At 52.2% G+C, this 23971-nt stretch overlaps 3 protein-coding genes across 12 annotated transcripts in view; 1 reads left to right on the top strand and 2 right to left on the bottom strand.

The window, feature by feature from the left end:
* Nfix (nuclear factor I X) overlaps positions 1–6923 on the top strand; it is a 98365-nt gene extending 91442 nt beyond the window's left edge. For 4 of the 8 annotated variants that reach the window (XM_008855448.3, XM_017794945.2, XM_017794943.2 and 1 more), the window contains one exon: positions 4296–6923. In XM_008855448.3, the coding sequence (XP_008853670.1) occupies positions 4296–4310 (15 nt within the window). In that variant the 3' untranslated portion in view covers positions 4311–6923. The remainder of the gene's footprint in view (positions 1–4295) is intronic. The other 4 variants (XM_008855455.2, XM_008855453.3, XM_008855454.3 and 1 more) reach the window with 1 other exon arrangement.
* On the bottom strand, positions 6657–12173 carry Lyl1 (LYL1 basic helix-loop-helix family member). The gene is made up of 4 exons (XM_008855447.3): positions 11327–12173; positions 10272–10619; positions 10090–10181; positions 6657–9092 (listed from the first exon to the last, which is right to left on the bottom strand). Exons 2-4 carry the CDS (start codon positions 10592–10594, stop codon positions 8686–8688), a joined length of 822 nt encoding a protein of 273 aa, XP_008853669.1. The 5' UTR covers positions 10595–10619; positions 11327–12173; the 3' UTR covers positions 6657–8685.
* A 770-nt stretch (positions 12174–12943) lies between these two features.
* The window catches only part of Trmt1 (tRNA methyltransferase 1), a 12511-nt gene continuing 1483 nt past the window's right edge, over positions 12944–23971 (bottom strand). For all 3 annotated transcript variants that reach the window (XM_008855445.3, XM_029557368.1, XM_017794946.2), the window contains 15 exons: positions 23254–23309; positions 22922–23064; positions 22000–22187; positions 16850–16965; positions 16653–16765; positions 15572–15720; positions 15346–15432; positions 15205–15274; positions 14983–15117; positions 14817–14902; positions 14524–14632; positions 14351–14427; positions 13493–13612; positions 13282–13411; positions 12944–13122 (listed from right to left, as the gene is read on the bottom strand). In XM_008855445.3, coding sequence (XP_008853667.1) covers positions 12973–13122; positions 13282–13411; positions 13493–13612; positions 14351–14427; positions 14524–14632; positions 14817–14902; positions 14983–15117; positions 15205–15274; positions 15346–15432; positions 15572–15720; positions 16653–16765; positions 16850–16965; positions 22000–22187; positions 22922–23064; positions 23254–23309 — 1729 coding nt within the window. In that variant the 3' untranslated portion in view covers positions 12944–12972. The remainder of the gene's footprint in view (positions 13123–13281; positions 13412–13492; positions 13613–14350; positions 14428–14523; positions 14633–14816; positions 14903–14982; positions 15118–15204; positions 15275–15345; positions 15433–15571; positions 15721–16652; positions 16766–16849; positions 16966–21999; positions 22188–22921; positions 23065–23253; positions 23310–23971) is intronic.

The raw sequence follows: 23971 nt of genomic DNA, 5'->3' as shown, positions 1-23971 counted from the left end.
AAAAAAAGTCAAACTTCAAACCAGAGCTCCCTAGTGGCAAGGAGGGAGGAGCAGGGGAACTTCAACCCCTCCAGCTTCCCACCCCCTTTCCCGAGTCACGTCTGACCCGTCTGGTTTCCAGGAGCAACCAGACATGATGTAACACCCAGATGAACTTGAACTTGGGGGTGTTGAGAAGAAAAACAATGGCTTTGAGCAGGGTCTGGAGCCAGCCCCCTCTGCTCTGTGCCAGGGAGGCCGAGAGAGCCCTGCTGGCAGAAGGCGTGAGGGGGTGCCAGAGGAAGGGACAGCAGGCCGGCTTCCCCTCCCAGCTCTGGACTGGTACCAGGAGCTGTGCTTCATTGCTCCCTTCCTCTCTCCTTCTCTGTCTCCCTCCTGCCACCCAGCCCCTGCCACTCTGGCTCTTGCTGTGACTCTGCAGTATGCTTGTTCCACTGCTGTGAGACCCCTCCCCTCCCTCTCCACTTTTGCCTCTTTAACTTTCTCTGCTCACTTTACTTGTTTTGAGGCCAAGTCAGAGTTTGAGGCAAGCTCAGGAAACAGTTTCTCTTCCTCCCTCATTCCCTTGTCTTGTGTCCTGGGTAAGGAAAGGAGTCCTAGCTGGATCCAGGGCCCCTGAACAGGCAGGTGTGTCTGGGGATGATGGGGGAGTGGGATCTGGGCACCCTGAAGCAGGAGCCCTTGGGCCTGGGGGCAGGCAGGCTGCTGTGGAGGGACAGTGGGGGGGGGGTGTTTCCACAGTAACCAGTGACTTTAGCTGATCCCTGGAGCACCAGATGGAGACAGAACAATAGAATCAGGGAAGAAAAGAGAATTTCAGCAATTTTGTCTTTGCCTGGGCAGTGCTTTTTACTTAGTTTCAATCAATTTTGGACCTGGCTCAGGAAGCAGGGCAGGGTAAACAGAGAAAGCTCTGTGCTTGGCAGCAGATCCCCTGTTCCTGGGACCTGTGCAGAGGTGCCCCAGAGCCCCCTTGGAGCTGCTTTTGTTCCCAGTTCTCAGCCTGGAACTAGGGTCTTCCTTCTCTGAGGAGCCCCCTACTCTGAGACTGTAAAGCTGTGAAACTAAGGAGACCTCAAGGGACCTGCTTGGGCCTTCACATGGGGTCCTCCCTGTTCCAGATGTCTACAACCCTCTGTCCCTGGTAGGGAGGCAGAGGAGGGGTGGCCTGCGTGGGGCAGTAGTACAGGAACTTATGGTAGTCATCCCTTGAGAACCAGAGAAAGCCAGAGCTGGAAGCCTGGAGCTGGCAGCTCACTGGCCTTCTTGATCTGTGAGAAAGTTCAATCCTGGGTTTCCATCTCAGCTTCCCAGAGCCACACCTAGATTTTAGGCTAGAGAGGTGGTAGCCCAGTGGTAAAATATTCACCTCACATGCCGGAAGGCCTGGGTTCAATCTCCTCCCTTTAGCACAGAAGCTGTACTGCAAGTGCTCAGAAACCACTGTGCTATCTGCTACTTCACTGCACTGGACAACAGAGAGGACTCCACTGCCATAGGCAGTTCTAGAGGATCTTGATTTTTTTTTTCATTTTTGTGTGTATGTGTATATGATGAGGGGTGTGTGTACGTATGATGTGCCACAGTGCAATGTGGAGGTCAGAAGACAACTTTGTGGATTTGGTTCTCCCATCTTTATGTGGTTTCAGGGATCAAACTCAGGTTATATGGTTTACATGGCAAGTGATTTTATCTGTTAAGCTATCTTACCACTCTCCCCCAAACCCTCCTTTTCTTCCTTTTTTTTTTTTTTTAAATCTTTTTTTGAGACAGGGTCTCCCTGTAGCTCCACCTGTCCTGGAACTCAATATGTAGACCAGGCTGACCTTGAACTCACAGATTCTTCTGCCTCCCAAGTGCTGGGACTAAAGGCGTGCACCAACATACTGGAGACCCCTCCTTTTTTTAAAGATGAGTGTCTCTAATGTTGCCAACGGTGGTCTCTAACTCTTTGGCTCAGTAACCTTCCTGCTTCTGCCTCCTAAGTAGCTGGGACTACAAGAGAAAGCTACTGCCTGACTTTTCACAAGGGTAACTTCTGCCAACCCAAATCAGAGCCTGAGGGACAGGGTCTGACCTGAAGGCATAAACTGATTAATATTGAAATAGTAGTGGTTTGTTTGGGAGGGTGTCATAATTGGTGCAGGGTCTCAGACATGCTAGGCAAAAGCTGTTAGCATGAGGCCACAGCCACAGCTCAACAATGATGGGTTTTCTTTTGTCTTGATTTTTGTTTTGTGTTTGAGACAGGGTCTCACTATGAGGCAGGAGGCAAGCTAGCCTCAAACTTGATCCTCTTGCCTCAGCCTCCTGACTGTTGGAATTATTAGGTGTGTATCAGCATACCTGACTCCAATACTATTTTTTGTTTTTCTGACTTTCAAACCAGGATCTAATTCTGTCACCAAACGTGACCAGGAATTCATTCATTGTAAAGACCCAGTTAGCCTCAAATCCTCAACAATCCTCCGGCCTCAGTCTGCTAAGTACTGGAATTATAATCATGAGCCACCATGTCTAGTTTCCAAGTGTTTTTATATTTTTTCCCTACCACTAGCACTTGGGTTATTTTTATTGATTTTTTGTATTTCATTTAATATCTTTCAGTCATATTCAGACCCCTCCCCATCTGTACCTTTCCTCACTACCCTTGCCCAATTTCATGTTCTCTCTCTCTCTCTCTCTCTCTCTCTCTCTCTCTCTCTCTCTCTCTCATCTAATTGGTGTCTGCAAATGCCTTCAGTGTAGATCCATCCACTGGAGCCTGGTTAACATACCCAGCATCACAGCCTTAAAGAAAACTCTCCATTATCCAGCAGCTCTCAGTTGTCAATAGTTCCTCGGCTAGGGTCAGGACCTCTTACCTACTGGTGTTTGGGGTGGGTTTTTTTTTTTGTTTGTTTGTTTGTTTGCTTGTTTTGTTTTGTTGTTGGTTTTTTTTTGGTGTGTGTGTGTATGTGTTTTGATACAGGGTCTCATTATGTAGTCTAGAATTTGCTAGGAAGACCAGGCTGACTGACTTCATAGAGACCCACCTGTCTCTGCCTCCCAAGTGCTGTATACCCCTATACCCAGCCTCCAATTCCCTCCAATTGGAAATTTTCACATGAAATTCTGTCTGGATTTCTGGCTTCATTTGAAAAGTTGCAGCTCTAGCTACCTGGTGCCTTCACCCCAACTTGGTAGGGCATAGGCATTCTGGCCTGCCCTGCAGCCTCAATGATTGCTGCACAGGCAGTAAATAGGAACAGACTCTTAACTACTCTCTGCAATTGAGGGCATCCACTTGTGTGGGTCTACCTTCAGTGTGAGGTTGGGGAAAGGATGGAATGAGTCAGTATCTGGTGTGTATACTTTGTTGTTAGTTTTGCCTGGCCCTGAAGACCTAAGTCTCACACAGAACTCCTGGAGGCCCTAGTTGTATTATCAGGGAACCCTCAATTTGTGGTGAAGGTACGTCCAGGTATACGCAAGCAAAGCACAGGTCTGGAGAAGCATAGGTTTGTGCCCTTGGGCACAAAATGGAACTGGATCCTTTGATGGAGGGTGTTGCCAAGCATCCAGCCCCTGGTGTCCACCCTGTGTGTGTTGGGTCTTCCATGCCAGCAAGGCCCCATACACAAAGCAGGTGGTGCCCCCTGCTGGTTTGAAGCATTGTCCTCTCCAGGGAGCTTCAGGGTCCTTCCCCAGCTCTTGGTGATCATGCAGGGTGGGCTCTAGCCCCTCCCCCAAGCCTGGCCCTGAACTCTTGTGGTTCCCTGCCCCCAGCCTTTCAGTCGGAGGGACCTCAGTTTCAGTGTACAGACAGGAATTTCTGCTTTTAATCCAAAGAGACAGAAAAAATTCAGCAAGAAGCTGGGCCACCCCCACCCTATTCCTCCAACCCCTCTGAGTACAAAAGCCCCAGCCTGGCATCTTCCCCACCTTCCAGGTCCCATACAAAAACCTAAACAATTGCAAACATGGCCAGATTTCAAGTTTGTGCCAGCGCCAGCCATGGGGGTCCCACCCGCTGGGCACAGTGCCCACTGGAAGGCCAGCTGGACGGTTGCACTGGGGATCTTGGTGGGGGGAATTCCCTCCGAGGGTGAGGGAGAATGAGCTGGGCTTCCTCCTCCGTGTGGGGTTTGCTGTGAGGTTTACTGCCCAGCATCTTAGCCCCTCCTTCTGAGCTGAACTCTAGAGGTTGGGGGGTCATCATAGAACCAAGTGGGAGTGAGATGGGAGCCAAGAGCCAAGACCTGCCCAGCTGTTCTCATTGTATTTTTTTTTTTTTTTTTTTGGTCCTCTTTCAGTCCTGGTTCCTCTGATGAGGAAAGAAAACAACATAAAAAGAAGAGGTTCCTCAAAAGGGGGGGAAAGAAATTTCGAGACATGGAAATATCCCCCAGCCCAGCCCCACCGAAAAGCAAAAATTAGACGTCGTCAGCCACTCAGCCCTTCCCTTCTCCAGCCCGGGGACCCTGTGGTCCAAAGCAGCCCAGTTCTGGCGAGCCCTCGGAAGGGGTCTCAGCAGAGCTGTGTACTAGCAGCCAAGCAGAAAGAAGCATGCTACTTGCAAAGCGGACTCTGCCAAGCAGAGGACAAACAGAAAGGATGCGGCAAGACTGCCTTCCTCCCACCCAGCCTGGCCTTCCCAGGAAGAAGCAGCCAGCACCCGCCCCTGACCTTCCTGGGACCCCACCCTCCGCTAGGCCTGAGTTTCCCTAAGGAGCCCAGAGGAGCAGCTCGTAAAGATGATGGGAGTAGATGTGCGAGTTTACCTCCGGATTTCATCCCTCCTCTCCCTTTCATCTTTCCAGACTCTGCTCCAGCTTCTGTCCCCAACTGCTCTGGACCAGGCGAAGAAGGCCCCCGGGTGGGCAGGGGGCGCCCCCTGGAGTTAGTTGCATTCAGTGTGAGTCCAGAATGTAGGACGTTCTGCCACCCCACTCTGAACCGCATGGGAATTCTCGGGTGAGGCCCCTCTGTACAGTCCACAGGAAAAAAGTCAGCTCTAGACCAGAGGCTCAGCCCGGACTGGTACCCTCTACCAACTCTCCGCAGACCCGGAGGGCTGCCCTCTGCCACACCCCAGGTGAAGGGAGTTGACCCCAGGTCGCCCCACACCCCAGCCCTGCATGCAGGTGCCCTCGCTCCGCCCCATCGGCCCTGCCCCTGCCGCTCAAGCACACCCTACTGGGGCCGGCTGCGAGTGGAGCGGAAAGGGTCCTGGAACCAAGGGAGGAGGAGGCAGCGGCCTCTGGGGCTAAGCCACCACCTGCGCTAGGTAGGTGTCCTGCTCAGCGGCTTTCAGTTCCTGTGGAGGGTGGTGGTTGTCCTTTTCACGAGTGTTCTGGAGCTTTCTGGTCCCCTTCTCTTCTTCCCTTCCCACTGCACCCATGGCCACTTCTCCCTAGACTTTAGCTGTAATGTCTTTACTCTTTATTTAGGGGTGGGGCAGTCATTGTTTGGGTCTTTCACTGTTGCAGTTGGGAACTCCTCGGTTTGAGCAACTTGGGAACAATTTGGTAACATACCACAGGAAGTAGCTTTCCTCCCAGCCGCCGCCTCGTCCCCCAAGGGATGTTGGGGGCTTTTCCTCACGGGTCTTTCAAAGTCCCGTGGGAGGGAGGAGAGAGTACGAGCACGCCAGCCCGGTCCGCGGTGTGACTTGGCCCCTTTGGCTTGTCTTTCTGTGCCTTACTCCCCTTCCCTGCGTTTCCCTCCCAGGCCCATTAAGTCCTTGTGCCTCTCTTTCTCTCTCTTTCTCAACGGAATGAAAACATAAAGCACAGGTCAGGATCCTCTGAAAGTCAGTCCAACATTGCACCACGTAGGGGTGGGTCATGGGCTTTATTTATTGAGAATCTGGTTGGTGAGGCTGTGCCCGGTGCGAAGAGGGAGGAGTGGTCTGCGGAGCGCGGGGCTGCTGCCCGGGCTCGGAGTGGCGGGAGGCTTCGAAGCGGCTGGCGCGGGTGCGCGACCCGGGTGGCAGAGGAGCGAAGCCCTCCCCGCCTTCCTCTTCGTACGACGCTGAGGGTCCCAGGACTGAGGGGCAGGGGTCCCGCGGGAGCCTCTCTGCGCGAGCCGAGGGAGGCCCGGGGGTGGGGGGCCGGGCGGGCCGCGCCTGACGCGGTCAAAGTGCAATGCTTTTACAGTTCGGTTGGCTAAACAGGGTCAGAGCTAAGAGCGAGCCGAAGGGGGCCCCTGCCCGGCCGCGTGAGCCCATTCCTTCGAAGACAATCGGGCCGCTAGCGCTGCGGGCCTGTGGGAGTTGGGGGGGGGTCTGCAAGGCACGCGCCGGGGCGAGGTCGGAAGCTGCAGGCCAGCTGGGCCGGGGCCGGAGGTGCCCATCACTGTCCCCCAGGAGGGCTGGGGGGGGGCAGCGCTCCTTTCCCAAGTGATGATGTGAGGGGCAATGAGGGCAACAGATATGGGGGCGTGTTAGGAGAGGGAAAAAAACCCACAAAAAATATATGGGGGAAATTAACTTTTTTTTTCATTGAACCAAGTGCAATGCATCAGAGTTTTCCTATCTTTGTATGTTAAGAGATTGTTTTTAAAAAATTCTATTTTTGTTGTAATGTCCTCGCGGCTCTGGGGACGCTAAAAGAACTGGGCCTGCCCCGCCCTGCACGGGGATAACGAAAGCTGAGTGTTCTTCCTTTTTTCCCTTTTTTTTTTCCATTTTTCTTCGTTTTCAGTTTATTTTTTAAGCTATTTTCCTGCGTTGACGAGGATGATTTGGTGTTTTAATTTGTTTCGTCGTTCATTCTCAGTTTTGGTGGGAGGGCTGAAAGAAACATTCACATTTTGTCTTTTGAAAAACACCTTGACGAAAAAAAAAAGGATCAAAAGGAAAAGGACGAGAGAAAATTATTTTTAAGATAATTAAACACAAAACCCTGGTGCTTCTTACATTATTAAGTACGTTTAAAAACCCACAAACTATTATACATATGTTTATGAATCAATTAAATATCCTGCACTTGTTAGGAACACGCATATCCCTTCTTCGTTGAGTTTAACGGAACGGGACAGCGGCTTGAAGGCCCGGCGACTGGGCTGCTCTGGCTGCGGGTCTTCCCGGGCGCCCCTTCCCTGGGGCCCATCGCCCCTCCCTCGCCCCATCCCTCTCCAGGCACCGGGGCGAGGCGGGGATCCCCCTCCCCCTCCCCCGCAGAGGTCAATGCCAATGAACAAACGTCCCTGTCCCTTTCTCTCCCTTCCTCTCCATCCCGAGCGCCCTTCTTTGAGCCAGACGCCAACTTGACCCTCACCAGCATTAATCAGGAGCGCGCTCAGCAAGTTGGTAATTTCCTCCCCGACTCCCTTCCCCACCACGCAACATTATTCCATCCCTGCCCCCCCCCTCCCTCGGGAGCACCCGAAAGGCTTGATGCCCCAGGACAGGACCAGCCACTCTGATAGGTCAATTTGCCCAGGCCCGCGCACGCACGCACACACACTGCCCCCACACAGCCCCACCCTACGCCTCAACCAGCCCTGTCGACTGCCTTACACACCCGCCCCCGCGCTGGCCGGCCGACCTAGTGCCTTGTTCTCACCCCCGTGCTGGCGGAGCGGACGCCGCGCTCTGGGTCCCAGAGGGGCCGGGTGGCTCAGACGACCCACCATTTCCCCACCCTGACCGTGCAAAACGGACCCCCCCACACACACACGAGAGAAAAATAAAGGAGCAATAAAGCCACAAGAACTTTTGTCCCCCAATCGAGAGCCCTAGGGACACCCCAGCCCCACCTCTGCCCCCCCATCCACTCTCGGGGCGCCCCCACCCCCGCAAGCCAGCCTGGGCCAGCCCCGCTTTGGCCCTTCTGGGAGATCCGTGCGCCCGACCAGCACCAGCATCGCGGACCATCAAGGCCGCCCGTCCCGTCAAACAAGTTTCTTCTTAGGCTAAGAAACGCAGTATATACGAGTATCTCTATATATAGTACTAATGGATTTGGTGTGCTTCCCCTTAGCGACCCCTCCCTCTGCTCCTCTTTCAGCCTGGTCTCCCCTTCTCTGCCCTCCACCCCGTCTCTGCACTGAGATACATAAGAAACAAGGGTAGTTCACTGTCTGTTTTGTTTTCTGGGTTTTCAGTGTCCTAGAGGAATGCAAGTAGGCAGCCAGCCCGTCTGTCCCCTCTCCACCCCACCCTGCCCCCCTCCGTCACTGCGCTTCTGTTATACCATCTTTGCCTGACTCTCTCTGGCTTCTCCATTGAATGGCTAATGTGTATGTGAAATAAAGAAATAAAGAAAAACAAAAGCAAGAGCGCCTGGGCTTTCCTTAACGCGGTCAATCGGATCAATCGTGCCGACAGCGGGTAGGGCTGGACAGCGTGGGTACTCCACACTTGAGGGGTGTCGGGCCTCCGGCCTCTGGCAGGAGGCACCGGTGAGAAGTAGGAAGGCTTCCAGACACACCACCACCACCACCACCACCACCACCACCTCTCCCAGCAACCCCAACCCGGAATAAAGAGGCACCACTGGGGTCCGATGACCGCTTTGCCTTGTTGGTTCTCTGGCCTTGGTCTTGGGAAAAGGACACTGACAAGACCACTGCAAATGGCCAGTGAGTAAGTGAAGAAAGCCCCGGGGTGAAGGCCACCCTTTTCTTCATCTGGGCCACCTCAGTCCCTTTTGGAGGGAGTTTGCTACGCTGCGCAGCAAGTTGGTAGATGCTGCATGGTCACCGCACTTCGGCTGCTTGCTCGATCTTGATGGGCCGGGTCACCGACCCAGGGTGGCCTGCACAGTCCCCGGGGAGCGTAGCCTGCGTGCAGGCCGCGGCCTCCATCCTGCGGCCGGACCCACGGCTGGTGCTGTCGTCCAGGCCTCGGTGCACATGCCCTTTTCGTGGCCCTGGCGTGGCCGGGCCCGACGCCAGCGCGGCCGCTTGGTCGCGCAGCAGCCGTACCAGGAAACCTATGTACTTCATAGCGAGGCGTAGCACCTCGTTCTTGCTTAACTTCCGGTCCGGCGGGTGAGTCGGCAGCAACTTCCTGAGCTCCGCGAAGGCGCCATTGACGTTCTGCTGCCGCCAGCGCTCACGGCTGTTGGTGAACACGCGCCGAGCCACTTTATGGGGTTGGTGCCCTGTAGATTGAAGAGGCAGCGGGTGATGTGAAGACCAGAGGGTACCCCCACCTATCCTCATGGCAGACTCCAGTACCTTCAAGGGAACTAAACCCAGTCTGTGGGCTGGGGCTTTCTTCCCCAGGGGAGATCTGCAGGATGTAGAGCCCTTTGCCCAAGGGCTCCCTTGGCCAGGACCATAATGGGCTTCAGAGCCCCTGGCTGGTTCCCCAGAGAAGTGGCTATTACTATGGGTCGTTGTCTCTCTGCCCCTCATTCTGAGCATGCCCCTACATGACACAGGTTCTCCTGGTTCTCAGAGCCTCTTCTACCATGGTGAGCCTGAGGGTGTCTTGTGTGGCTGGGTGACTGGTGGCCTATCTGATGGCTGTGGTTGTATGAGACCATGCCATGTGGCTGGAGCTGCTGCATTCATGGCTGGGGTTCTGAGGTTGACCCCTGTGGTTGCATGGCTCTGTGTGTCTCTAGTCCTGTGGCTGGCTCTTTTGTAGCTGTGCTTCACAGTGGGAGGGCTGTCATTTTGTGGCCATGACTGTGGTTGTAATGCTTGGATTGTTGGCTGGCTGGCTATGGGACTCTGTGCAACCCAGGCTGGCCTTAAAATTTCTGATTCTCAGCCGGGTGTGGTGGTGCACGCCTTTAATCCCAGCACTCGGGAGGCAGAGGCAGGCAGATGTCTGTGAGTTCAAGGCCAGCCTGGTCTACATAGTGAGTTCTAGGACAGCTGGGGCTACAGGGAGACCCTGTCTCAAAAAGACCAAAAAAAAATTTTTTTCTGATTCTCCTGCCTCACTCTGGATTACAGAAGTAAGCCACCACACCAGGTTCAGAACCATGGTCTTGCATTGACTATCACCTACATGGGTTTCCTGTGTTGGTATGTGCGCACCCAGTAAAACATCCTTTTCCCTGTGGCAGAGTATGGGTCAGATCAGACAGGCTTCAGGTACCTACAAGTGCATGGGTGCACACCCCCCACCCCCCACATGTCACTCACCCTCAGCCAGGTCCAGCTCACTAGGGCTTGGTCTTCGCTTCAGCCGGCTGCTAGGGAGGATGCTAAAAGGTCCTGCTGGCCCAATGTAGACACTGTAGGGGTTGTGGGTCACGAAGGCCTTGTGGGCAAAGACCCTGACCCCCAATGCCCAGCACCACCCGCAGCCCCAGATCCCCACTGACCTGTTGAGGAAGGGGTGAGGGTGATAATGCAGGGCCAGGGTGGGTGGGGCTGTTCCCAAGGCCGAGAGCTGCAGCAAGGGGGGCCTAAGGACACTCAGCTCCGTGTTGGGCATGGCTGGGGGCCTGGTGTGACCCAGGCTGATCACTGGCACACCTGGAGGCAACCAGGGGGTGGAAGCACCTCGGTGGCCCTCCTCTGCAGGAAGGGGCCCAGGTGAGGCAGGGTTAGGGGGCCAGTCAGGTGCTGGATTGGAGGCACACAGCATTTCAGCTTTTTCAGTCATGGCGGGGCCCACCTCTGCCTGGGCCTGGGGGGGGCACATGGACCCCTGAGGAAGGGGTGCTCACCTGTGGGAGGCAGGAGCAGTTACTGAGAAGGCCAGAGACAACCCCCCCCCATACCTGCTTAACCAAACAGGGAGGAGGAAAAAGGGGGTGGAGGTTCAATAGTTAAGAACAGATGGGAGCAGAACCAGAAACTTGCCAGGACAAGGGGCAGGGGCTCCTCCATAAAATGAGGTGTTTACTAGGTGCCAGGTACCATGGATTCTGGCAATGCCTTCTCTGAGCCGTTTTCCAGGAGCTCCTTCCCCAGCCTCTGAGCCAGTTTTCCTTTCAGAGGAGCTGGGGCAAACAGGGAACTCCTGACTCAAAGAATCACCCTACACCTCCTCTGGTTGCTCCAGGGGCTCCTACTTCTGTTGAAAGTTCCCGGAACTAACTAACCCTGTGACCCTATTACTGACACTGTGACCCCAAGTCTGGCCCCAGGCTCCTCCAACACTGATTCCACTGCCCAGTCCCGTCCTGTCAAGCCCCAACCCCATCAGCACCCACACGTTTGCATCCTGCTTATTAAACGTCTGTTTGCTGGGCTCCAGGGTCTGGAGGGTCCTAGCAGTGTGTGACTCGGGGCCCCTTTGCCCTATCTTCCCCAGGTGGAGAAGCCGGCTTGGCCCCTCCTTTAGTGGGTCCCATTGTAAATGAATGAATGAAAGAACATGGCATGCATGTAAGGACACCCTCCTCTACCTACTTTCAAAGCTGTCTCTTACCCCGTAGTAGCAGTTCCTGCAGCCTGGAGTGCCCAACTGTGGTCAGGGCTGTCAGTCTAGGCCAGGCTGCAGTTCCCACTGTCCAGTTGAGCCAATGTGTCCTAGGTGGTCCCGTTGGGCCCTGGAGCTGGACTGGGCCTCCTCCCTGCTTCAGAGGCGGCGTGGATCCCCCGAGAGAAAGTGAGCGGTTCTTGGACTTGCCCTCCCTTTCCCCCACCCTCGATGGCTGGGCTTCCTCTCTCTCACCCCGACTAAGCGGCCAGAGGATGCAGGGCTGGCGCAGATAAGGGCCTGGCTGCGCCTGATAAGGAGCCCAGAGGAAACCTGCGGGGCGGGGATCCTGGAGCTCGGGGCCTCTTGCCCCGCCCCAGCTGGCGCGAGCCACACTCCGCCTGTCACCCCTCAGGACCTTGAGCCACACTCGCCTGTCACCCCCTCAGGACCTCAGCATGCTGCTCCCCCGGCCCCCGGGATTCTCATGGCATGCAATGGGGAAACCGAGGCAAGGGAGCTTCTGCCTCTAGGGACCTCTGTAGTCTGGCTTTGAACCCCATGTCCTGCGGCGTCCGCGCCCGTGGGTGGGTAAAAGGGGCCCCTTTCCTGCTGGCTGGAGCCACGTGACACAGGGGCCCCAGCCTCCTGCTCTCTCCTTTAGTCTGGTTCCTCTTTTTACAGATCCCCTCCACCCCCACCCAGGGGCCTAGGGCGCCAATCCTTAGTATGGCCTTGTATATTCAACCACTCTCCACGGTTCCAGACCCAGCTGTGTGAAGGCCAAGACTTTCCTAGGTAACCAGTAGCTGCTCTCTAAAGCTCCCTAAGATTCCAAGCCACCCCAATTTCATGGTGTCCCTTCTTGGGGTGGAGAAGGCTGGATACCCTGCTGATTTTAGCTCACAGAAGCAGAACTCTAGGTAGCATGCTAGGCCTGTCCATCATCCTGTGACGTATCTTGATTTCAGGGGTTCCCCAGGCAGGTGCCCAGCGGCCACCCAACACCCACAGTACCATCCCCCTGCCGGGGACCAAGTCACCCATCTCACTGCCTTCTTCCAGTGAGTGGGTTCCAAGATTGCTTTCACTTTACAGTTGGGGTTAAGGGCCCACGTGCCAGAGAGGGGATTCTGCCCCAGGACTCCCCCTTAACGCTGCAAACCCCCTTCTCTAGTGGGAGGACGCAGCTTCTCTTCACTCTGTGTCTGGGCATCAGCTTGCCTTGCCGGGTTCATAGCACCGACACCCTTGAGCAGCAGGGCAGGAAGCACCTGGTCTGGAACGGATGCACAGAAAGCCTGGTTCCGGTCTGGCTTCCGCCACGAGCCCACCCAGAGAGAGCTGGGCTGAAGAAACCAAACAGTGGAGGACACAGCAAGGGAAGGGGGGGAGGTGAACGTTGGCATGAGGGGCAGAAACCCGGTGGCACAGGCTACCTCCCCGTGGTGACCTGGGGAACTGCAGCTCTAGAGTGACTGCTGAACTGCAGCTTACAAACATAAAGCTGCAGCTTGGTAGGAAACACCACCAGTTAAAGCAGAGGTGGAGGAGCAGCCACAAGAGAGCTGCTGGAATAATGGGTGGAGCTCCTCAGGCTGACAGCCTCCCCATTCCAAACAACAATCAGCAGAAAATGACATCTCTTTATTGGCTCAGTCTACACCCAGCTCTGCAGCACCCCGTGGCCCAGGGGAGTTCTGGTTTTGGTTATATGGATGGTCTGTGACAGGAACATCTGTGGAGACCACGGTCTCAGTAGGGCTATGTGAGTAGCAGCACTGGTCTCCTCGCTGGCAGGTGCCCTGGTAAGAGAATGGAGAGCGTGAAGCCCAGGCTGTGCTCAGGCAGAAGCACAGGAGCCCCCAGCTGCATTCTTTTTTCATTCCCAAGCCCCAGCTATGCCAGGCCAGCCTACTTCTTGGCTCTGCTGCAGGAAAGCTGGAAGGAGGGAGGCAACTTACTTCCTTGAATCGTTTGCAAGGAAACGACTTGAGACGAGCTGTCCGCCTGGTCAGGTCCTCAGCCGGTTCCTTCCGCTTATTCTGCAGCAGCCTTCGCCTCTCCTCCAGGCCTGCACTTGCTACCTTGCCCCTGTGCAGACAGGGAGCTGGGACTCCATTTAGCCTTCACCCCCACCTAGCCCAGCCCTACCTCCACAACATAACCACTTACCCTGGCCTGGCACGGGGCCTGGGACCCCAGTTGGCTTCTGGGTTGGCCTGGAAGCGTTTCAGTCCTCGTTGGCGGGAGCTGGGGTTGGCATCTTCCCGGATAGTAAAGTTGGCCTTCAGCCTGGGCAAATGGGTGGAGGCTAAGGGCAATGGCCATGCAATTGGGCACAGACTGCCCACCGAGCAGCATACATCTGCCCGGCTCAGAGGTCTTTCATTTGTTCAATAAACATCTAACTTTACTGTTGAGTCGCCATTGTTCTCCAGGCTGGGAAGAGAGTCAGCAAAGTGGCCTGGACCTGCCCTGGTAGAGCTGACTTTGTAGGAGACAAACAAATCAAAAATGAGCAAGGGTTGGCATGTGGCTCAAGGAGAAAGAGCAGGCCTGGCACACAGAAGGCTCTAGGTTCCATCCCTAGCACCACCACACACAAAAACCATACTGTTAGGATATACATTTGGGAACTGTTTTGGTAAAGGACACAGGGATATGGCAGGATGGTCCAGTTAAGGAAGGCTTCCTGAGTTGAGAGGACACAGCATGGGTAAAGGGCCTGAGATGGGGCTCACAGCACAGGTATGCCAGGCTGCAGATAGGACTTCTGGCTGCTACTGAGAAAAGAGGGAGCCATGGAATGTTCAGGGGACATGCTCTGTTTCTGACCCACCCAGGTACTCCCAGGTACCCTGCTACAGTGGAGAGCAGATGGAGACAGGAGGGAAGGGCATGGACAAGGACAGAGATGGTAAGGTTGTTTGGCATTGCATTTGAACATCTCATAGTAGGCCCATGTCTTGTGTGCCCATGGGCCTAGTATGCCCACAAGCAGCCTGTCCCCTCCTACATATCCATCCATACCTGGGCTCCACGGTGAGAATGTGGAATGCTGGGCTGCTCTTCGACAGCCGCTCCCGTTTCACTGGACACTCCTTCTCCTGGGAACAGGAGTTGGGGGGGAGGGGGGTGCTGAGCCTGAGAGGGCCTCCATCAACCACTCTCCTGCCCCCACCCAGGTGGACACTTGCCCTCACCCAGCAACGCATGATATCCCAGAGAGCCAGAGGGGGAGCATCTGTCTTCACTGCATTCTTACAGGCGTGGGAGAGTGAGACCCGAAAGCCAGCATGGAGGAGGGCTGACCTGGGAAAATAGGGACCATGAAGGGAAGCTGGAAACCCATAGGCTGACCCAAGGTGGGCGTGAGCCACATTGTATGGATTGGGATGGGTCTCTCATAACAAGGGTATGTCACTATGCTATCAAAACCAACTACAGAATTCGTGGCCTCCCAGATCTACCTAAGCAGCCCCTCCAGGGCCCTCACCGAAGCTGCAGGAGGCGGGGTGTGTTGCAGTGGATGGTGCTGCTCAGTTGGTCCAGCGTGTAGTAGAGAGGGACATCAGGAAGTTCCTGTGAAGGGGATAGGGTGGCATGGGGTGCTGATGGAAAGGAGGTGGGGACCCCCCTCCCTGTGTGGGTCTAGCGCCTACCTCAGTGACAACACTCAGGACCCCCTGGATCCGCTCAGAAGTGTGGAAACGACTGGGGTTAGTGCTCACTGCCTCCAGGACCCGGTTCACAAAGTCCAGGTCATGGATGGGCTCTGCCCACATGGGGCCGCCAAGCTATTGACACCAGGGAACAGACAGCAAGGGCCTTAAGTGCATGACTTCCGGGACCCCTAGACCTTCTGCCTCCCTGCCTGGACCTACCTGGTATCGCTGCCCACAGTGCTCACACTCAGGGGCCACTGGAGGACCACAGGCTGCAGAGAACTTGACCCTGCAAGGAGTGGCAATGAGAAGAGGGGGAACCCTGGGATTCCCTCCTTCCACCCCAATACCCTTGCTTACCTGCCACTGGGGTCTCCTGAAGCTTTGCCAAGACGCTGTAGATAGAAGGCACCACAGCCCACACACTGGAACACCAACGCTTGCTTGCTGAGGGATTCAAGGGTGGCCATGAGTTCCTGGTGTGGTCACTATACCCCACCATTTCCCTCTGACTGGGAACCACCGTCACCCAGGGTGAGATTTATCTCCTCCCTCAATCCATCTGGTGCCCCTTCCCTGGGCTGACCTGGCTGAGGCCTTGACTTTGGCCTGGCCTACAAAGACTCGCACGAAGACTCTCACATAGAAATCAGCACTGATACTGAGCAGAGGCACCACAAAGCGCTGGTAGCAGTTGGCTCGCAGGTCCAGGCTGTGCAGCACAATCCTCAGGGCCTGGTGGACGGGGTGGGCATCAATATTCTTTCCAAGACCCCACACAGAGCACAAAGCCAGTGTCACCTCTGTTCCTCAGTTTCCCCATCTGTTCAGGAGGCACTAAATGGATGAAGGCTATACAGGTGACTAAATTCGTGCCATGAGCACTCCAAGTGTGCCCTTCCAAGTAGAGGGTGAGGCAAGGACAGGCCACAGGGATCTGTGGGTTGGGAGTGGGGACACTGCATGATACTAGGGACTGCTCAGAGCCTCTGATGTGAAAAAGGTAGTGACACTGCCCTGGCTTACCAGATGACAGCAAGGACCTTAAAGAATAAGGGTAGGGTGTGGCCTTTCTTGGCCCCTCCTAATTTTAAATTCTCAAAGCAGCCCAACAAGGCGGGTGCCATGATCACCCCTGTTCTACACACAGAAGTAAGGCCAGAACTCAAAAAATCACAAAGAAAGACTTTTTGTTGGGCTAAGTGTAGTAACACACAACTTTAATCCCAGCATGCGTCCCACATGGTAGAAAAAACTGATTTCCTCACACACACACAACAAAATGTTAAAAATTTCTTTTTTTTTTGTGTCTTTTCGAAACAGGGTCTCCTTGTAGCCCCAGTGTCCTGGATTCACTATGAAGACCAGGCTGACCTGGAACTCAGAGAGATCTGCATGCCTCTGCCTCCCAAGTGCTGGGATTAAAGGAGTGTGCCACCATGCCCCGATAAAAACTTCTTTTTAAGAACATTACTTTATAGAATATTAAAAACGATGTGACTGCCCACCCACTTCTGGCTGCTTGTCAGTCACAGTCTGGGATGGTCCAGTCTGGTAGCCTGAAGATGCTAAGCAGGTCCTCAAATGGGAAGGGGCACTGGGAGGGTCAGGGTAGGGGAGCTCACGGCCTATTTCCCAACCGTGGACCAAGTTGGGTGGAGCCTCACCATCTCGTGGCAGGCCCGGCTCTTGAGGGCCATGGCCCCATACTTGCTGTAGCATGTCTCTCCGTTGTTCCCTGCCAGCACTGCCATGTCCGTGCAGGTGACACAAAGAAGTCCTGTGGGGAGGGGCAGCAATGACTCTCTACATACCCTGATCCCATACCTGCTTGGGTCCCCAGATGGTATGGGCTCAGCCTCACCTCCATCACTGACAGCCTGAACTGCTGCATCCAGAAAGGTGGCGGGACTGCCATAGGGGTCCAGGTCAATAACGTCAAAGCGCTCAGACGCCTTTTGATGTTGGTACATCAGCATCCTAGGTGTGAGAGGGTCAAATCCTCAGCCTCTTAAATAAAAGCACCTGCACGGACCCAGCACATTAATTCTTATGGTGAAGTGATTTTGGCATTGGGGCCAGCTTAACCAACCATTTGGTTTTTCTTGAATTTTTTTCCTGTAGCCCTGGGGATGGAGTTAGGACTACTTAGGTGTACTACCACTGAACCCCCAGCCATTCTAGCCGTTTGTTAGCCAAAAGATTTTTTTCTGCTTACACAGGCCTCAGTCTCCCCATCTATAACCTTGGCAATGCTAAGAGAACAGGGCATTCTTTGGCTCTCTGTAACCATAAAAACCAAACTGAGGCACTACAGACAGCTTAGTGGTTGACAGCCTGTACTGCTCTTCTATAGGACCCAAGTTTGGTTTCCAGCACTCATGTCAGTCTGATGGCTCCAGGTCCAGTGGACTGGACCTGGCCTCTTTAGGCATGATGCTTACATGAGCACACACATGTATAATTTAAAAAGAAAATGGGGCTGGAGAGATGGCTCAGCGATTAAGAACATAGACTTTTCTTGTCCAAGACCGGGATTCAAATCTCAGCACCCACATGACAGCTAACAACTGTCAGGAACTCCAGTGTCAGGGGATCAGACAGCCTCTTCTGTCCTCTGTGGGTACTGCATGACACGGGTGCACTTACCTACTACACACAGGTAATACACACAAACATATAAAATTAAAACAAAAAATTCAACCTTAAAAAAAAAAAATCCCAGCATTCAGGAGGCACACTGTGAGCCTGAGGCCAGCCTGGTCTACATAGTAAAATTTTATTTTATGTGTATGAGTGTTTTGCTTGCATGTAGGAAAGTGCACCTGTGTCATGTAATACCCAGATGTCAGAAGAGGGTGTTGGATCCCCTGGAATTGGAGTTATGGATGACTGTTAGTGGCCACATGGGTGCTGGGAACCAAATCTGGGTCCTCTCCAAGAGCAGCCAGTGCTATTAACCACTGAGCCATTTCTCCAGCCCTATTCCAGTCTCTTTTTTTTCTGATCTTTTTAGACAGGGTCTCCCTGTAGCCACAGCTGGTCTAGAATTTGCTATGTAGATCAGACTTGCCTTGAACTCAGAGATCTGCCTGCCTCTGCCTCCTGAATGCTCAGACTAAAAGCATGCACCACTGTGTCCAGCTCTATTCCAAGTCTCATTCTCTGCACATTGATCAGTTGTGGCTCTCTGTGTTAATTGCCTCTAACCCCCACATGCATGCTGTAGAATACATGACCCCTCTCCCACTAAATAAATGTAAAAAATAACAAAGAGAATAAGAAATTAAGTTTAAACCAGGCCTGAAAGTACAGACCTGTATTTCCAGCTAACTGTGAGGCTGAGGCAGGACTGCAAATTCAAGGCCTGCCTGGGAAACTGAGTGAGACCTGTAAGATCCGTGTCAAAGTAAGAAAGGTAGCAGGAAGGCTAGAGGCCCAATTCAGTGATGGCATGTCCTGGCATACAGTAGGCCCAGGTTCTACCCTGAGTAGAGAGGGAATGGGGAAGAGGAGATAAATGAGTTAATAAAATATTTAAGTGTCCATGATGACACAATCATGTGTCACATAATGATGTTTCAGATGACAGCTGTAGGCTCCCAAGATTGTATCACCTGCTGAGTATGAGGTTTTCAACTTGTCACCTCAGCAAGTGGGAGGCTAAGGCAGGAGAATCTCCAATGAGATCAGCTTAGGCTACACAGCAAGACCCTGCTTCAAAAAACAAAACCAACCAAACAAACAAAAAATAGCAGCAAGAAATTCTATTGACTAGAACCAAATTTAGTGTCACACACCTGTTAATCCTAGCCAAAATGGAAGATCCTAAGCTGAAGGCCAATCTGGATAACAACGCAAGACCTCATCCCCTAAACCAATCCAATCAACAACTCGATTCTCTCACATGCTATTATAGCTATCTTCATTTGTGTTATGTGTATTCCACAATGTTCTCATGACAAAAGTCATCACTAAACCTGGCACTGTGGTACGTATCTGTATTGTAAAGGCAACCTGGAGTCATTAGCTGTCCCCTACTCACTCCCCTCAGGGCTCACACATCCTATGGAACATGACTTACAACCCCAGCAGCCAGGAGGCTGAGGCTAAGGACTGTCAAAAATGAGACCGATCTAGGCTGTATAGTAAGACCCCACCTAAAACAAAAGGAGGTATGGGGGAGGGGACTGGAGAGATGGCTCTGTCTTTTAAGAGCAGTTGCTGCACTTCCAGTTCCTAGCACCCATGTTGGGGGCTCATAATTGCCTTCCAAAGAATATGATGCCCTCTTCCAGGCTTTGTGGGCACCTGCACACACATATACCCACTCAGACACATACAAAGAAATAAAAATGTTTAAAAATATAGCCAGGTGTGGTGGTACATGCCTTTAATCCCAGCACTCAGGAGGCAGAGGCAGGCGGATCTCTGTGAGTTCAAGGCCAGCCTGGTCTACATAGTGAGTTCCAGGACAGCTGGGGCTACAGGGAGACCCTGTCTCAAAAAGACCAAAAAAAATTTTTTTATTTAAAAATAGAAAGGTGGAAGGGGGGGGTGAGATGGCTCAGCAGATGTCCTAGTTTGTTCTTCACTGCTGTGACAAAACACTCTGACCACTACCAACCTGGGGAGGAAAGGGTTTATGCAGCTTACATCTCCTGGGTTATAGTTCATTAGAGACCAAGGTAGGAACTCAGGGCAGGAGCTGGAGCACAGGCTACGGAGGAACGCTGCTTACTGGCTTGCTCCCCTGGCCCCTGCTCAGCCTGCTTTCTTATGCAACACAGGCCCACCTGCCCAGGGGTGGCACCACCCACAGTGGGCTGGGCCCTCCCACATCACTCATCAAGAAGATCCCCTCAAACATGGCCACAGGCCAGTCCAATAGAGGCAATTCCCCCAACTAAGGCTCCCTCAACCCAGGTGTATCAAGTTGACACTAAAGCTATCCAGCACAGCAGGTAAAGGCACTTGCCACACAATCCTGGTGACCTGAATTCAATTTCCAGAACTTGAATAAAAGTAGAAGGCGAACTGGCTCCATCAAGTTGCTTTCTGCATGGTGCTGTGGCAGGTGCATCTCCCCACCCCATAAATACATGCAATGAGAATTTTATTTTAATCGAACACTCAAATCCTAAATTATGTCACTGTTCAAATAAATAGCATCAGCTGGGAATGGTGGCATACACCTTTAACCCCAGTAGAGGCAGGCAGGTCTCTATGAGTCAGAGTTCCAGGCCAGTCATAGTGAGACCCTGTCTTACAAGGGCAGAAAAAAAAAAAGGGAGAGGGTTGTGTGTGCTGGGGATGTAGTTCAGTTGGCCGAGTGCTTACCTAGCATGCACAAAGCCCTAGGTTCCATCTGATCATTACTGAATAAACTAGGCGTAGTAAGGGAACAAGGATCAGAAATTCAAGATTAAGGTTGGCTAGACAGCTCAGTATGTAGAGGTGCTTGCCAGCAAGTCTGAGGACCTGAGTTTGATCCCTGGGATCCACTTGGTGGAAGGAGAGAAACAATTCCTATGAGTCATATCTTCTGACCTCCACACATACACAAATAAAATGTAAAAAAAAAAAAAAAGAACTTACAGCAATGGTGTCAGTATACATAAGACTGATGCAAACTTAAGCAGACAAAACCCAACACAGAACCGTGGAAATGAACAGCAGGTCCAATCTTAGTCAAAGAATTTTTGGCAGCTGATTATTGCTGGGTGAGAATGAGCTGATCTTAAAGGGAAGGACTTTAGATAGATAGACTAGATTCCAGTGGATGAATTTGCACTGAGGGACATCTGGGGTGACTAACTTTACATGATAGGCCTTAACACAAATGACAGAAGGTATGAACTCCACTGTGGGGGCTATGGGAGGGCGCCAAAGGGGAAAGGGGTATAAAGATAATTTTCTATATGAAATACACAAAAACTCAAAAAAAAAATTTTTTTTTTTTAAGACAAAAAAATAGCCAGGTGTCGTGGCGCACACCTTTAATCCCAGCACTTGGGGAGGCAGAGGCAGGCGGATCTCTGGGAGTTCAAGGCCAGCCTGGTCTACATAGTGAGCTCCAGGACAGCTGGGGCTACAGGGAGACCCTGTCTCAAAAAGACCAAAAAAAAAAAAAAAAAAAAAAAAGACAAAAATGATCGAAAGGGGAGGGAGAAAAAAAAAGGGCTGGTTGGGGTGGTGTAAGCCTTTAATTTCAGCACTCAGAAAGGAAAGGCAGGCAAATCTCTGAGAGCTCCAGGCCAGTGTGGTCTATATAGGCTGGCCAGGGCTACACAGTAAGACCCTATCTCAAAAACAAGTAACAAAAAATGGAAAAGAAATAAGAAAAAAAATTCAAGGTCATCTTCAGTTACAAAACTACTCATATATGGGCCACCGTTAGGTCAAAGTGATACTGTCTCAAAATGAAAAGGCTGCTAGGGGAGATGGCTCCATAGGTAAGAAAACACTTGCAGTGTCAGTCTAAAGACCAGTTCCATACCTAAAACCCAAGGTAAAAGGAGAAAAATGACTTTTGAATGTTGTCCTTGGAGGCTGGGCGTGGTAGCCCACACCTTTAATCCCAGCAGAGGCAGATGGCTCTCTGTGGATTCAAGGCCAGCCGGGTTTACATAGTGAGTTCCAGGCCAGCTGGGACTACAGGAAGACCCTGTCTCAAAAAGACCAAAAAAGAAAAGAAAGTTGTCCTCAGACTTACACATACAAATAATAAAATAAAAATTAGAAAAAAAGAAAAACAAATCCTGCAACCCGTTACTATCCTTTTGACAGACAAGGGGAAATTAGTGTTCAAATACTTAGAAACTACAACAGGGCTAGGGTTTACCCCTAGGTAGCCAGACTCCAGGGTGTAACCTGCAGGCCCTGGGCATTTCTGCCCAGAACCTACTGGGAGCTGGGGGTATAGCAAGTGGCACAGCACTTGCTTAGCGTGTATGAGGCCTGGAGTTCCATCCCAAGTACCACCACCAATGACAGCAACAACAACCAACCTACCGGGCATCTGCCTGGCTGGGCTGAACGATATGGGCCACATCATTGAGTAGCACATTATGGCGTATGAGCTCTACAGCCTGGGCAGAGGCATCATTGGCAACCACAGATCGGAGTCCAGGTACTTCTAAAGCAAATCGGATGGAGCGTAGGCCCGAAGCTGCCAGGCCTTCCAGCACCCGTAGACCTTCCTATTAGAGTAAGCAAAGACATGTCTATTTCTTTCTTCAAAGGTTTATTTATTTGGGGGCTGAAGAGATGACTCAGTGATTAAGAGCACATACTGCTCTTGCAGTGAACTTGGTTCCTAGCACCCACATTGGGTGGCTCACAAACACCTGTAGCTGCAGCTTGAGTAGATCCACACCCTCATGTGCACATACCCCAATAATTAAAAATATTTTATGTGTATGAGTGTTTTGCCTACATGTATATAAGTGCATCACATGGGTGCCTGGTGTCTGTGGAGGAAAGAACAGGAGTTATAGATGGTTGTGAGCCTCCATGTGAGTGTTGGGAATCAAACCCAGGTCTTCTGCAAGAGCAGCAAATGCCCTTAATCACTGAACTATCTCTCTGGCCCTGTATCTCTTTTTAATTTTACTATTACTGTATGTGTGTTTGTATGCATATGGGCATGTGTGTATAGATGAGTGCCTGTATAAGTGTGAAGGACAGAGGACAACTTTCAGGAGGAGTCATTTCTCTCCTTCTACCATGGTTTCTAGGACTTGAGTTCAGGTCTTCAGGTTTGGGTGGCAAGCTTCTTCGCATTGAACCATCTTGTTGGCTGAAACTCAGGTCTCTACCTCCACCTTCCCGGCCCTCTCTGATGTATTTCTCACAACCACTCTCTATAGCTCCATAGCCCCTTCCTATCATTGATTGGATTCCCAAGTTGCCACCTCCTCCACTTAGGCCCTACCTCACAGATCTCACCCACAGCAGCTGTTTGAGGTTGGTCTCCTGGGGCCAGATTTGCATCTTCTTTCACTTCAACATTCTCCTCCTCTTGCTCCATCAAGTTCACAACCACTTTTTGCAAGTTCTTCTCACCTGGCACCTTGACTGCAATCATGCAATCAAAAATCAGGGGATATCAAAATGTCTCCTTTTAAGAAACCTCACCATAACCTTCAAAATCCTGAAGAGTCATGCTAGGGCCTTCAGGAGTTTAAGGAGAGGGGTAGGTGAAACAGGAAGTCAGCTTTAAGTATCTTCTTCCCACCCCCACCAGAGGCAACAGCATCAACTCACTCTGAATTCCCTTGGCTTCAAGCTGAATTCTAGCAAACTCTGTGATCACCGCACATCTGTGGGAGGAGAGAGAATGGGTCCACTGACATATTCTTGTAATATACTAACTCCTGGGCTGGAGAGATGGCTCAGTGGTTAAAGAGCACTGACTGTTCTTGCAGAGGACCAGGGTTCTATTCAGCCATTCCTAGCTCTAGTTCCAAGGGAGCTAATGCTCTTTTCTGACCTCTGAGGGCACTGCATGACATGGGTGCACTTACACCCATGCAGGTAATACACGCATGCATATAAAATAAAAATAATAAAATATTTTTTAAAAAATTCATCAGCTTCTTAAGAGTTGCCTAGTTCAGAGGGCTGGAGAGATGGCTCAGGAGCTGAGAGCACTGTCCACTCTTGCAGAAGACTGGGGTTCGAATCCCAGCTCCCACATGGTAGCTAATAACTTTCCATAACTCCAGTTCCAAGGGATCCTACCTCTTCTGTCCTCCTTGGGCACTGCATGACACAGGTGCACTTACATACATGTAGGCATAACACTCATACACATAAAATAAAAATAAATAAATCGGGGCTGGAGAGATGGCTCAGTGGTTAAGAACACTGATTGTTCTTGCAGAAGACCCGGGTTCGAATCCCAGCACCCACATGGCAGCTAACAACTGTCCATAACTCCAGTTCCAGGGGATCCGACAGCCTCTTCTGTCCTCCTTGGGCA

The sequence above is a fragment of the Nannospalax galili genome, unplaced genomic scaffold (assembly GCF_000622305.1).
Source record: "Nannospalax galili isolate Female #2095 unplaced genomic scaffold, S.galili_v1.0 scaffold47, whole genome shotgun sequence".
Taxonomy (NCBI): domain Eukaryota; kingdom Metazoa; phylum Chordata; class Mammalia; order Rodentia; family Spalacidae; genus Nannospalax; species Nannospalax galili.
Note: the sequence above shows the minus strand (reverse complement) of the source record. Positions and strands in the feature narration are given on the sequence as shown.